We start from the raw sequence: 14,168 nt of genomic DNA, 5'->3' as shown, positions 1-14,168 counted from the left end.
TTTTATCACAGTAAACGCATTACGCGTGTTGTTAGCCCTTAAAGCCAAACTCCTAAGTTTTGGAAACTTGTTTAGATGTCGTGCGCATTCTTCAATCCCATTGTCCACTACCAGTGTGGAGAGAGATGGGAGCGTTGATGCCAGCTGTATCCAGTGCTTCTCCTTGAGCCCACCCAGCACCACGGCACGTTTGAGACCTCTGCGAGCAAGACTTGTCCAAAACTGAGGATTGTATCTCCCGTTTTTGAAACTGAAACACGCGGTATAGTCTTCCCATAGAGAGCGATGGCTCACGAGTTGGTCGAAATACTTGCAGCACACACGGACGTTGAACTTGTCGGCTGCTGGGAGATATGTAAACACGTGGAGCAATACATCTGCAGGTAGATGGTGGAGAAGGTTGGCCATCAAGCCTGAGTCAGAGTCCAAACATTGGACTTGTCAACGCACGCGTTGGTAACAACTTGGTGTTCTTGATCCTTGTCATAATTCATTAGTTGATGTGTTGGTTCTCTTTAAATATATTTTAAATCCATTAGTTTCTTCTGATTGCAAGTCGGACCTGTTTCATACAAGAAGGTATACCGCGACCTGCTGTATCTCCTTCTCCTTCTGGTTGTTTGCGGGCGCCGCTGGGCGGTTGTCGAACACCTCGGTCGCGCATTACCGCCACCAACTGGACTGGAGTATATAGGTAGTCTGGATATATATATATATATATATATATATATATATATATATATATATATATATATATATATATATATATATATATATATATATATATATATATATATATATATATACATATATACAATTAAATTCAACATATGATGATTTAATGAAATTAAATTTATAATCACTTATTTGCATGCATTGGGGGGTCTTTTCTTGTCCCGTCTCCAGTGCGCAACTGTCTCCGATTCAGAGCAATATGTGTCTGCAATATATGAATCTCGCAAGTTGAAGCAATCAGGGATCTGGACGCATAACGGCATACTGTAAATAATATGAATAAAGAATAATCTTCTTCCGAATTAAAAAAAATAAAGGCCACTGTGAGTGATTGACTGATTTTCCTTCCAATGGACTGCGTAAGGACGCCCACTACTGCATCGTGATTGGTTATGTCAGGTCCTTATATTCCTTGCGCTTCCGTTTTTGTTCTCTCTCTTCACGCGACCCTATCGCGAGGTAACGACTATTACCGTCACATCACGATTCACTCTTGTGGCAACATTATAAAAATCTCCCACTTGTACTTGTTATAATCTAATGTTAGGGTGTAGAGGCGTCCGTTTTGTCTGCCTAGGCGCTAGACTTTCCATTATTTTCTAATCAGGCCTCGACTTCATAGTTGTGCGCTAACTAGCCTAGCATAGAAGCTATAAACATGTGCTCGTGGCCTACACGTTTTGGGCGCTTGTTCCCACGCCAATCTTGATGTTAATTGACTGTGGGAAGTCATGTATAACTTGACATGTGTCATTCCGTTGCAGATATCACCCTCGTCTTTAAACCAGCTGTTAAGCGATCCTTGGAAGCACTGCAAAGATGCCCAGGGAAGACAGGGCCGCATGGAAGTCTGGCTACTTCGTCAAAATCATCGTAAGTACATCTATAAAGCAGCTAATGCGTATAAGAGGATGTTGGCGTGTTTCGTGGTTACTCAAAAACGAACGTTGGTCATGTATAGCTGCAGTATTGTTGATTGAATCGCAATTTAAATGTGATGTTAATTGCTAGTCCCTTAACGCGTAGCCACCAAGACCCTAACGTTAGTCGCTTGAGATTGACGCTATTTCAGACTTGAATTTAGAAGTGTCGCCGTCTATTGCGTAGTCACAGGTTACTTGCATGTATGCGTGTTCCTCCAATTTGTGTCCCTTAAGCTTATTGTTTACTTATCTTTTCTGCAGCAACTTTTGGATGACTACCCAAAATGTTTCATCGTCGGCGCCGACAACGTTGGCTCCAAGCAAATGCAGACCATCCGTCTGTCTCTGCGCGGAAAGGCTGTCGTGCTCATGGGTAAAAACACCATGATGCGCAAAGCCATCCGTGGACATCTGGAAAACAACCCAGCCCTGGAGAAGTGAGTTGGATGTCAGTTATGGACACTTCGTTTATCCTCTAAACATGACTGAATTTAGCAGGATAAGTTACAGAGCAGCTTGTGTAGTGTTGTGCTGTCGTTCCCCCTGCATAAAGCAAATTGTCACCATCTATTCTTGCTTGTCTACATCCCCTGATGAGCAGGGACGCTTGGTTTCAAACAGTATCTTGGCTATTCATGTATGTGCAACCAGTTCAGTCTTCACTAAGACTTCCAAGTAGCAAATGGCTTTATTTATCTTTAGGCTCCTGCCCCACATCAAGGGAAACGTAGGATTTGTCTTCACCAAGGAAGATCTGGTCGAGGTCAGGGACCTGCTGCTGTGCAACAAGGTGAGACATGCCAACTTTCTCCAATGTGAAAAGAATATTAGTCCAAGTTATGCCTTCGTAAAAGCTTTCATCTGGAAAAACGACCATGTATGTCAAGTACACTGTTATGTTTTGACACACTTTTATCATTAAAACAGGTGCCTGCAGCTGCCCGTGCCGGAGCCATTGCCCCATGTGAGGTGATTGTGCCAGCCCAGAATACTGGTCTGGGCCCAGAGAAGACGTCTTTCTTCCAGGCTTTGGGTATCACCACAAAGATCTCCAGGGGTACCATTGAAATCTTGGTGAGTTATTGAGTGATTTTAATGTATTCCTGAGATATGCTATTGTGTTGCTGCAATTTTAACATTTTCATATTTTCTCATTCCTAGAGTGACGTTGGCTTGATCAAGACCGGTGACAAGGTTGGTGCCAGTGAGGCCACGCTCCTCAACATGCTGAACATCTCGCCCTTCTCGTACGGTCTGATCATCCAGCAGGTGTATGACAATGGCAGTGTTTACAGCCCTGAGGTGCTTGACATCACAGAGGCAGCCCTGCACGCCCGCTTCTTGGAGGTGAGACTTCAGTTCAGCCTACCTATTCCTGTCTTTAGCCATTGTGCAAATAAAGTAATGAAACAACATGGTTATTACTGAATGCAGGATAAGTTACAGTACAGCTTGTGTAGTGCTGTTCTGTCGTTCCCCCTGCACAAAACAACTGGTTGCCTTCTATTCCTGCTGGTCTGCATCCCAAGATAAGCAGGGGTGTTGGTGTCAAACAATAAAACTTTAGGTTGTGTAGCTTGTCTTTTATAGGAAAGGTATTGCGCCCCAACCTGCACTTAAAGCTGCAATGTGATTTTTACAAATGTTTTTCTTCTCAGGGCGTGAGGAACATTGCTAGCGTGTGTCTGGAGATCGGCTACCCAACTCTGGCCTCCATCCCCCACTCCATCATCAATGGCTACAAGAGGGTCCTTGCAGTTGCTGTGGAGACTGACATCTCCTTCCCCCTGGCAGAGAAGGTATTGGAGCATAATAGGGCTGCGATGAACGGCGCCCACAATTATACATAATAGGGTTGCCGCGGTGTGGACATTTTCACACCGAGTAATACGCTCGTGTCAACGCCGGTATAAACGGTATTAACTTTGAAACTATAGGTCAACCGCCATCTTCTCCGTCAACTCTCCTCTCACACTCGGTGACAGCGGCTGGCAGCGCGCCAATTCTCGGCGTCTTATAACGTTCTATATATAATAGGATAATATCATTTTATATATCATAATATCACGGCCAAAAGCTCTGCGCCTCCGGATGGCCGTAGCGCGGGGAGCTCTCGTAGGGTTTGGGCTCCGGGTTTGTTTACCGGCGTTGCTATGGTCTTGTAAGGAAGCACGTCAATTCTCGGTGCGACAATTCTCTCGCACAGAGCAGAACTGTGGCCTATTCTACACATTTTAATTTTCTTAATTATAATCATATTATTCATTTTTACTGTATTAGTTTTTTATTACAAAAAAAAACAACTTGGTGTTGCTGGTGTGCAACACCGAGTAAACGATGTTGGTTTCAACACCGGTAATACCGTATACCGCAGCAACCCACTACATAATTACATTGCCGTTAAGGTCATCTTTCAGTGACGCCTGAGTGGTGGCTCATTTGTCGTTCCCCGGCAAACAGTAAAAGGGTGCATGTCACCTGTTGCAAGTTTGGTTCCAGGAAAGTTAAGCTCACCTGTTACAGGTTAGGTTACTGTAAAGCGTGTGAAGCACTTTTCTGTCTTTCTCCCTGCAGACAGAAAACTGTTAGATAAGTTGTGATATCATGACCCTGATGAGCAGATGCGCTGCAAAGTGAACATTTTAATATCCAAGTTTGTGACTTTGAATGGTGGTTGACTTTGCGTATGTTTTCCAAGGTCAAGGCCTACCTGGCTGATCCAACCGCCTTCGCTGCAGTGGCAGCACCTGCTGCTGTGGCCGCTGCTGCAGCACCAGCTGCTGCGGCTGCCCCTGCCAAGGAGGCCGCGAAGGACGAGTCCGAGGAATCTGATGATGACATGGGCTTCGGTCTGTTCGACTAAACGACTCCAGCGATCGGATGTATCAATCACCACCCTGATGAATAAAACATTGTCAAATGTTGCTGCATTAGTTGCTCATTCTTTCTTAGACTTTCACTATGGGGAAAAACGAATTTACGCCACCTCATAATTGGTAAACTCAGGATGTTGGTAGTCGAATAGGACTAAACCAGGAGTCTCAAACTCGCGGCCTGGGGGCCAATTGAGGCCCGCGGGATGATATTTTGTGGCCCCCTACTTTACATCAAAGTTTAGTGTTGGTGCGGCCCGTGTGTAGTCAAACGCACAATTTTGCTGAGTGGCTTGCGACGCGTTATCAATGACTTGTGATGGGGTGACTAGATGTCCCGGTTTTGAGTTGCGTGGCCTGAATCCCGACAGAAGCCAAAGGACGCTAAAATGTCCCAGTTTCAACCAACCGCTATGAAATGTCCCCTGTTGTCAACGATTACATAGCCAATGTGATTTAATTATAGCCAGATCATTAACTTGGATTGGGTCGGTTGTGCACTTTTTTTTTTTTTGGAATACTTGATGTGACCCAGACTCTACCTCCAGCGGCCCCCAGGTAAGTAGAGTTTGAGACCCCTGGACTAAACCCTTGGAGCTCGGCCCGGGAGTCATCGGGTGTTTCCCGGACGTATATATGCTACTGTTTTTGAGGAGCTACGTCTGAGTTTAAACTGATGCCCGCGCCTGAGTGAGTGCTTCTCAGGATACCGCTACGGTGACTGTATTTCATATACATCATCGCTCACTATCATACACAACGACGGAATTAAAAGAGTATCACAAATGCCGTGGGTTTTGACACGACCTCTCCTCCATAGATCCAAAAATCGAATTTGGTGTTTGAAATCCAGGCTTCAATACGGATTCACTTGAAGGTTTCTTACTTTAAGCAACTACTTCTAGGCTAGCCATAAGTCGAATGTGTTGTGGTTGTGATGGACAGCGTCACATCAGTCCATCATGTTGTACCACTTTCTGGCCCATAGGCGGCGCCCTCGATGCTCTTCATTTAATATACAACGAGAAGAAGTCCGATTCGCCCGTCCGGCAGCAAAGCGCTGTTTCCCTCAACTTGTACAATCCATATCATATAACCTTATTACTACAGTACTAATCCATGTGCTTTACTAACAGTGTTTTAGACGTGATCTCGTTCAAGAACTTAAGTTGCTGTATGTTATTTATTATATCTTCATAACTGCCCTTCCCTTTATAACAACCCTGGCGTTTCCCAGTTTTGATGGCTGTTATCTCCCCAAGCAAGAGAGTGTATTTGTGCACCTTTTGCTGGATGAACTTGATGGGTACCAACAGAGGCTTGTCAGAAAAAAGTGAGTTCAGACGATCATTTATTTAAACATAGCTATATCAGCAAAGGATGAAAAGCAGTATCACATGTCGATAAGACCTGTATATCAATGCGGGTTAACTTATTTGGTTCTTCTGTCAGTGTCTTGGTGTTTCCACCGTTGCCAAGCCGACTACGCTTTTTGATCCACAAGACGACCGAGTCCCACTCAGAACTGGCCACCTTCTCAGTAGGGGAGGACTGGAGTCGCCGGGTGGTGGTGTGCTTTTCAGAGCAACGGTAATCAAATGCTAACCCAATGTTAATGTGTCTTGTTTCACTATTATATGTTGTAATTTCAACATAAAATCAACATAACTTTTGGTTTAAATGCTGTTCCTGAACTCTATAGGTGCTATGTAGATGATGCCTGTGACCCAGGGAATAACCCCAGCTGTTCTGTGGGTGAGGCAGCACTAACCCCGAGGAACATGGACAAAGCCCACGTTAATCCCCCGCCCAGCCGGAGACGAACCAGAGCCTCCAAGCGACCCGACAGGGCTCTCTATACAGCCCGACAGCGATCGTCCTTCCCACAAGACCCACCAGCACAGGGCAGAGCCCCGGAGCCGGCCAGCTTGAGCTCCTGCAGTACCACATCGGAATCCAAACTTTTGACTGACGAACCCATGGCCATGCCCTCTCATGTTTCCAGTATGCCCCACGACGGTACCCATGGCGGAGATTTCAACAGCCCATTAAAGTATTTGGAGACAGCATTGCCCGAGGCGGATCACTTGACATGGTCCTTCTCTTTAGAGCAGACCATGTCTGACTTCACTGGCATGAAACTGGATCAGGGCAGATGGGGGGGAAAGCCGAAGCTGGAGGAAGAGGCCGAAGGGGGTGATAAAGAGGAAAGGGGGACGGAAATGGCCAGCCCCTGTGATGCAAACCTGACTGAAGACATTAAAACGCTTATAACTAAATTAACCGATGAGGTACAGTAGAGTTACACCCTGTTGAATTATGATATTTTTGAGTGAATAATGTCTTTGAGAGTTGTCAGTTGATCATTTTAAACCTTACCAGTTTAAAATTATAGAATAAGAATAAACAAGTTGAGATAAAAGCATTGACGTTTGTTTTAGTGGGTAGACCTTCTACTTCTAATGAGCAGTAATATCTGTCTTAATCAGATTTCCGCAGGGCTGAAGGAAACTGATGGGGTGGTCCTTGAGTATGCCCATAATGACTACTCTCCTTTTGAGACCGTTTTGATGAATACTACGGAATTCGGCCATGTGATCGAGATCTACGGCTTCCCGGCCGTGTTCAAGACAGATGACCTGATCGATGCCTTCACAGATTACAGGTAAGGAGGGTTCAAACCCTTCATTCATGTTCTCAGTCCTACGGTAGCGTTAGCCTAGCTCAGATGTATTCTGTTGTTGGCTGTATTTGTAAGCTAATTATTTATCCCAATTTATAAAACCCATGTCATGACTGCTGTGAGTTTAAGATGTTCCCATTCTGTGGTTCCATCCAGTGCTGGAGGAATGAAAATCACATGGGTGGACGACACGCATGCCCTGGCGATTTTCTCCAGTGAGACTGCAGGTAGGTTCCCCTCCATAAACAACATGAATGAAGTATATACCTGTTCACAGATCTGTGAGAGATGTAATCTCTGTGGTGGGCCTCCAACTGCTTTATATTTATGTCATGGCTCCCAATAGACTCCAGTGTCTTTTACTCTATCCTAGCACACCATGCCCTCAGCATCAACCATCCGCTCCTCAAGACGCGCACACTCTCACAGGCGAGCCAGCAATCCAAAGCTAAAGCTGGCCAAAGAGCAGGTAACGCACCACCAGGTGATCGCAGTGGGGAGACGGCGATGTGGGCTTCACATGGGTGCATGTAGATGGGACGGCTTTCCAAGATCTTTTAATATTCAAGGATGCACTGATGGGAATACTTTGATCGTCATTCGATTAATTTTCATCTCCATGATGTCAAAGGCGTCAACAGCTTTTGTTTACGTGGCTGCGTGGGACAAACATTCATATTTGTAATGTCTGAGCACTAAAAAACTAATATTGGCCACTATATAAATGCATCCCATCACATTCACCCCTTTTAGTATATGAAAACAATGAGGCTTAGTCAAATTAATCTAAAGGGCATTACCGACTAGTCAAGCTTGTTTTGTTGGTTTTTAGCCATCGGTCTTGGGTTTAACTAAATCGGTGTAACTCTCTGTAGCACTTTGTAAAATTCTGTCATGACTAATCTACAAGCCTTTAGTTACTGATGAACTTATCAGTAACAAAACATTATGAATTTATTACGTTTTGATGGATAAGTGCTATGTTAAATGATCCCTATTTTACAATCAGGTGTGATGTTGATTAGCAATTACAAGCCATGTCCAAATAGGCCCTGTAGTGACATCAGAAGCGGGATTATCCCCACAGATGTAGGTTGGATGGATAGACCAGCCTACCAGTTGGTACGGACCACTGGATAGGCTGGTTGGCTTACCATCTATACGTGTATATTAAGGTTTTTATTAATGTATAGGATTAAGGATGTTCATCCTTAATCAAAGGCTCATAAATGACTTGACTAATGACTGTTTTTCTCTCCAAAGAGTTCATCCAGCCGGTGAAGGAGCGTCCAAAGACTGACTCGGCTGTTGCCAGGCGCATGGTCACCAGGGCTCTGGGGATACAAACAGGACGGGTCAAGCGTTACTGAAGAGGAGCCCAGAGATCCTTGTGGACTAACAGGTTGACGGCCTAATCTCAACTCACCTAGACAAGCCTTTCACACATGAACTCCGGAGAATCAGGTCCGGAGATTATCAGGAGCTGCCCCTTCGCACATGCAACACGCAACACTAGATAAGACCGACTGGTTCAGACGTATTGGAGATCCTCCGTATCCTTAAGGCAAGGGGTGTAGGACGTAACTCAAAAATAATGCATGGATAAACGTTGTGTTTTGTTTACAACACATCGGAGATGGCGGGTGAGGCTACCAACCCTGTAATGCTGACTTTTTGCGGTGTTATCCATACTGCATTTATTAAGACGATTCTGCAATACCAGCAGAAGAGTGGAAAGCAAAATACAGGCAAGAAGAGAAATGTATGAAGCAGCTACACTCTATGCTCCCGGATTCGTGCCAGTCACAGGACAGAAATGTCGGCACGCCCACACACTCGTTCTGAATTCTCCCGCTCGCCCGTTCTCCTGACTTTACACTAAGGTCCTGGGCCCCGTTTCCCGAAAGCATCGTTAGCCTAAGTGGATCGTGAAGTGCGTCGTACGAGCATCGTACAGTTTTCACACCGTTTCCCGACAGCATCGTTGGTAACGAATGTTGTGAAAACGCTTGTAGCTAACGAGGACTCCAGGGGTACTCATAGGATGCTAAGAGCAACCTATGAGTACCACCTCAGTGGCGTCACCAGCGGACATTCCGTGTATTGGATGCGTTTTATTAAAACACATCCAAGTGGTTACGGCCGATATATTACTCATAGACTACTGTTCGATTTAAACAGCCAAGATAGAGACATGTTAGAAGTCAACAACAACATAATTTATTGCAGCAATTTAAAATTCCAAAAATATATGCGCAGCCAAAATGTACAGATCAAACGCCACGTCACAAGGCATATAATAAAATCAAATTATTCCATTGCTCTTGTGTGGGAGGTCGATTTCGAGCTGCACTTGCTGTCTCCCTCTGATTTTAATTCAACCATCGTGGTTAATTTCCTCATATTGATAAATGACAGAAGACTGTAGACATGCATCATGCTGAGACCAACGGGTGTCGGAGAATTTCTGCAGGCGTTTTTTGTTGCTATTGTTTGCACTGTAGGCGATTCGGTGAGGCTGTGATGAAGTTCACTATTTATTGGACCCTGTCTAGACAGTAACGAACATCCCTGACCGTAGTTAATCGCTTTTGTAGTCTACACTCAGAGTGAACTCATTATTGCATGCGGGTGTCTTCATTCATAAAAAAATTAAAACATTCGGGAGTATGCAACAATACAAATTATTCTAAAGAGGTCCGAGACTCCGTGCGAAGCCCCGCCTTCCCCATTGAACCAAGAAAGCCCGCGCCCTGACGAACGGGGGATTTGACCCCCTCGGTTTTACACAGGAAACTTGAGATAAGAAGGTGAAATCGCCGGACGTGCCAAGCTGCGACCGAACCGGCTTGGCAGTGTAAAAAGACTTAGAGCCTACTTCATCCTGCCCAATAATATGGGCAGGATCTAGACCAAGCTCTCCTAATCAGGTCAGCAATAGCTGTGTGTCAATGCCTAGCCTCTGCGTTTTAATGATAATGAATGAATGGAATGCTGCATTTTTAATGTCTACAAATATCTAGACTAAAGAGTGCACGCAATCAATGAAACGTTATGCGGAATCAGATAAAGTCGGCTCTCTGCTGCGCAAAGCATGTTTCAGAAATCAGCACATTAAGATAAATGTAGTTGTCACACAAGCTTTTTTTGATTATTGTAATATGGAATTATTTCAGGGGGGAAAATGCCGTGGAAAAATATACACATAGTGCATTCAGGATTAGGACATATGTCGGCCTAGGCCTAATCAATTGTGTTTTAATATCTTTAGCATTCATATTATTGCAGTCTATTCTTTTCTTATGCTACTCTGCTGTTGGCCTTGATGGGGAGATATTTTAACGTTTTTTAACCCCATTCTCCTGCGACATTCCTGCCTCCCCCTCCTACGGAGCGCATTTCAGCACCGTGTCAGTAGACAGTTACAATCCTACGAACGTCGTGAGTGCAGTGAACACGCGTTCATGTTAAGAGGAGTTTCAGGAAACGCTCCAAAGAAATTTACGAAGGATCGGAAGATCCATTGTGAGAATGATCGTACGAGCGTGGATCAATCGTTATCGGGAAACGGCGCCCTGGTCGGTTAAACAAAAAACAAAAAAAAAACTAAAATCTTCCACTTTTCCCATTTGACAAATAGCAGGAGGCAAACCCTGGACCCAATGTAGACAGTAGTTAAAATGAGGTGCATATAGTAATGAATAATGTCCTCAAAAGTAACTTGAGATCTGCTTTGTCTGCTTATTTATTTACAAATGTAATGTTCTCCCACATTTCCCACAATGCATCCATAACAATCTCACCCAGCTAGTAAAATGTACACTTGCACAATAAGGGGGGCCCTGGAGTCGCCACACCACCATAGACATGCATAAACAAGGCACTTTCACTAACTATTTACAGTACATCTGAAATATGGCACCAAAGTCCCTGACTGCAATAATTTAACAAAATGTAGACTTTAAAGAAAAGCCATGGGGATGATAGGCACATTAAGATGAAAGGTATTGTACTTTCACAAAAGAAAAAAAAGTATTTCCATGGACATTTTTCAGATGTTTCGATTCAGAAAGATTCTTAAACAGGAATACACCCCATGCAAAATCCACCATTGGATATCATTTGAAAATTAAAACTAGTGAATATGGTGGAATAATAAAACTGGCAATAACAATAGTTGCCTAGCACCATTGATGCTTGACACCTAAAGATTATTTTAGGAAATATTGGACCGTTTTGAAATCTGATTGAACCTGGTCACTACACATTCCTGCATGCTTTATCTTGACGTCTGTGGCTTTGCGTGTCAAAATTGTATATTACAGTCCTTGTCATTTAAGATCATGAATGTAATAGATTTTCCCATATCTTTAAATATATTTATACATATATATCTCTATCCATCCTACTTATTTCCTATGGATACACCACAAAATGTCATGCTGCACAAATTCTGAACGTAAAACGAGTGCAAAAATATGGTCTTTGTGTCATGAAGCTTAACGACTTGTAAATTGGCTTGATTGACATTGGGACTATGAAGGGATTTGGTTTGACCGGAAACGAGCACCACATCACTCCGCGTTGTTCAGTGGGAGCAGTGAAGAGAAAATAGGATAAAAGCACATTTTTCTGTATGCGTGCATGGTCAAAAATCGTTATTTCCAATATGAAGCTAGCAGTTCATTCATTCGCTGGTTCATCCTCCATTTCTCAGAGGTGGAACTGAGGCAAAAAATCCACAACCAAGCAGAAGGTAGCTGGGGGGGGGAGGCGGGAAAGAAGAGGTCAGCTCCCTCTAGTGGTTTTCAAGTGTTCCTGCGGTCTAGCTGCCCCAGCGTGGTCCTGTTCCTAGCCTTCTGTTGCTGTTTAGGTTTGCTTGTCCGCTGTCCTTGGTCTACCTGTGTGACAGCTGATTGGTCAGCAATCCGGGAAATGTCTCCTCTGTCTCCGAGCTCAGCGAACCACCTGGGAGGGTAAGGGGGGGGGGGGGAGTTTGGAAGTATATGAGGTGGTAATGAGTACAAATGAAGGCTGGGGTCTTCCAAACAAATTGAGCACAATTTATCTCAGATCCAGCCGGCTGACAATTTTATAGCAGAACTTCTGTGGGGAGACGCCGAGACGGCACAGAGCCTGGGCCAGAAACCAAAATGCAAGGGGCGGACTAACCCCTTATTTACTGTTTCATTGCTAACCTACTCTACTCATTAGTGGGAGTGAATAAAGCTCTCAGAACCAGATTTTAATTAGTCCATTTCTACAGTGACCCCTACACAGTGTTGATTGAAAACCTTTACAGACAATTTGTGATTGCCAATTACAAGCATGAATATCCCTGCCTCCAGCAACGTTATTGGTCGAATCAAATATGAAGCGAATAAATGCAAAGTTCCTTTTTCCCCCAGGCTTGTCTGCCTTCAGACTTTAGATATTCATGTGAATTCTGATTTCTGAGATAAGTTAATGTATCCTTAAGACGGACCGTAAGTCATTAACAACGTTGCCGGTCTGTATTTCAGGAGGACTTGGCAGTCATCTGGTGACATTTAAAACATTAAATTTTCTTGAGCTGCCAACATCGACACTTCAGGATTCATCCAGCTGAGGAGGCAGTGAAGTGAACTCACTGTCACACACCACGCTGCCAACGTTCTCATGAGCCTAATGGAAACTTGTCTAGCAGAATCACTCAAGGGTTCTATAGAGTATTTTCACCGTCAGTATCGATGTTTTGTTTACGTTGATATGTTTTTTGTCACAAGTTCAAGTGGCAAACTATATTTTCAGGTGTTGTCGATGGGGGTTTTACTTTTTGCGTAATGATCCGTCAATTGTTGAATTTCATAAAAAAAATAAGTGTTTGTTACAATACCCTAATGTTAAGGAGTCAAACATATGTCTATCTCACTCAATAAAATATATATAGTGTGGAAGAAAATATATTTTTTATTTCATAGCACCGTATACGTTTTATTTCACAGTAATTAAGATTGTAATTTAAATTGTAAATGTTTAAATGAAAAAGGTTTGGAGGGTGATAATCATACCTATATGACAGTTGTACATCCATATCCTGTTTCCGTCGTATCTGCAGCGGCACTTCATGATGTTGTTGCTGTAGTCAGACTCTGCGACTTCAAAGTTGGGATTGATCACAACCTAGAAGTTTATAAAATAGAATGGTGTGGAAAAAAGGGCTGTTAGCAATTAACTTGACATTATTATAATTGAATATGAACACAATGTTTGTTTTTTTCACTAATTCAAGTCAGAATGTATAATGTGTGAGTGGGAGAGGTTTTGGGAGTGTCACTGCTAAGATTATTGTAAACAAAAAGAGGTATGGGCTGACCAGTCAATATTCATTTGTAGGATATATTAGTTGTAGGATTTCATAACATTGAAGAGTTCAGAGAGGGCTTATAAGTTATCAAATATAAATCAAACAAGACTTATAAATAAGGCATTTGATGATGAAATAAAATTGTAGCAAAGTAAGATCAAGTAAAAGACATTTCCACCGATGTCTCATTAGTTCATTTGAGGTGCAGTGTAGGATTTAGCGGCATCTAGTAGTGAGGTTGCAGCCAGTAACTGAATACTCATTCTATACACACTGCACTTTTAACTCATTAGCGTTTGTTGGCGGGTGAGAGTTATCAGGAGGTTTGGCTTAGTGCACACCTGGAAGATGTAGTCCCCTGGCTTGACGTCCGTCACATCGATCCACTGACAGTCAATGTCGTGCCTGTAGGTGTCCCAGCAGCCCGTTGTGATACCCTGGGCGCCGAAGTTGGCACACTCAAACTTCTTCTGAATACCTGTGAACCAATCACATTTGTTCCTTAGGAGTGTACCTTGTAGTCTTTCAGTAATAGAAGCCACACCGCAAAAAAGGTTTTCATTGATCAAACCCGACAAAAAAAGATAATGATTCAGACCCATATTTTC

At 43.5% G+C, this 14,168-nt stretch overlaps 3 protein-coding genes across 3 annotated transcripts in view; 2 read left to right on the top strand and 1 right to left on the bottom strand.

Moving 5' to 3' along the window:
* Positions 1-1,101: 1,101 nt before the first annotated feature.
* On the top strand, positions 1,102-4,582 carry rplp0 (ribosomal protein, large, P0). Its single transcript, XM_030374443.1, has 8 exons — positions 1,102-1,194; positions 1,500-1,608; positions 1,920-2,095; positions 2,361-2,448; positions 2,586-2,732; positions 2,820-3,005; positions 3,317-3,457; positions 4,357-4,582. Exons 2-8 carry the CDS (start codon positions 1,555-1,557, stop codon positions 4,519-4,521), a joined length of 957 nt encoding a protein of 318 aa, XP_030230303.1. The 5' UTR covers positions 1,102-1,194; positions 1,500-1,554; the 3' UTR covers positions 4,522-4,582.
* Positions 4,583-5,568: 986 nt separating this feature from the next.
* On the top strand, positions 5,569-13,155 carry r3hcc1 (R3H domain and coiled-coil containing 1). Its single transcript, XM_030374441.1, has 8 exons — positions 5,569-5,864; positions 5,984-6,121; positions 6,234-6,822; positions 7,021-7,196; positions 7,371-7,441; positions 7,588-7,683; positions 8,478-8,616; positions 12,737-13,155. The coding sequence occupies exons 3-7, from the start codon at positions 6,313-6,315 to the stop codon at positions 8,582-8,584; spliced, it is 960 nt and encodes a 319-aa protein (XP_030230301.1). The 5' UTR covers positions 5,569-5,864; positions 5,984-6,121; positions 6,234-6,312; the 3' UTR covers positions 8,585-8,616; positions 12,737-13,155.
* loxl2a (lysyl oxidase-like 2a) overlaps positions 10,932-14,168 on the bottom strand; it is a 29,175-nt gene continuing 25,938 nt past the window's right edge. Inside the window, exons 12-14 of the mRNA XM_030374439.1 lie at positions 13,902-14,038; positions 13,265-13,376; positions 10,932-12,182 (exon numbers count right to left, since the gene is read on the bottom strand). Of these exons, the coding sequence (XP_030230299.1) occupies positions 12,112-12,182; positions 13,265-13,376; positions 13,902-14,038 (320 nt within the window). The 3' untranslated portion in view covers positions 10,932-12,111. The remainder of the gene's footprint in view (positions 12,183-13,264; positions 13,377-13,901; positions 14,039-14,168) is intronic.

The sequence above is a fragment of the Gadus morhua genome, chromosome 13 (assembly GCF_902167405.1).
Source record: "Gadus morhua chromosome 13, gadMor3.0, whole genome shotgun sequence".
NCBI classification, from domain to species: domain Eukaryota; kingdom Metazoa; phylum Chordata; class Actinopteri; order Gadiformes; family Gadidae; genus Gadus; species Gadus morhua.
Note: the sequence above shows the minus strand (reverse complement) of the source record. Positions and strands in the feature narration are given on the sequence as shown.

What these genes read in the sequence shown, in the direction of transcription:
- r3hcc1 (XM_030374441.1), top strand. Translation starts at nt 6,313, where the DNA reads ATGGACAAAGCCCACGTTAATCCCCCGCCCAGCCGGAGACGAACCAGA. An exon ending in TAACTAAATTAACCGATGAG is followed by an intron (nt 6,823 to 7,020) that starts GTACAGTAGAGT and finishes TGTCTTAATCAG; the next exon opens with ATTTCCGCAGGGCTGAAGGA. An exon ending in TTTCTCCAGTGAGACTGCAG is followed by an intron (nt 7,442 to 7,587) that starts GTAGGTTCCCCT and finishes ACTCTATCCTAG; the next exon opens with CACACCATGCCCTCAGCATC.
- rplp0 (XM_030374443.1), top strand. Translation starts at nt 1,555, where the DNA reads ATGCCCAGGGAAGACAGGGCCGCATGGAAGTCTGGCTACTTCGTCAAA. An exon ending in ACCTGCTGCTGTGCAACAAG is followed by an intron (nt 2,449 to 2,585) that starts GTGAGACATGCC and finishes TCATTAAAACAG; the next exon opens with GTGCCTGCAGCTGCCCGTGC. An exon ending in CCTTCCCCCTGGCAGAGAAG is followed by an intron (nt 3,458 to 4,356) that starts GTATTGGAGCAT and finishes ATGTTTTCCAAG; the next exon opens with GTCAAGGCCTACCTGGCTGA.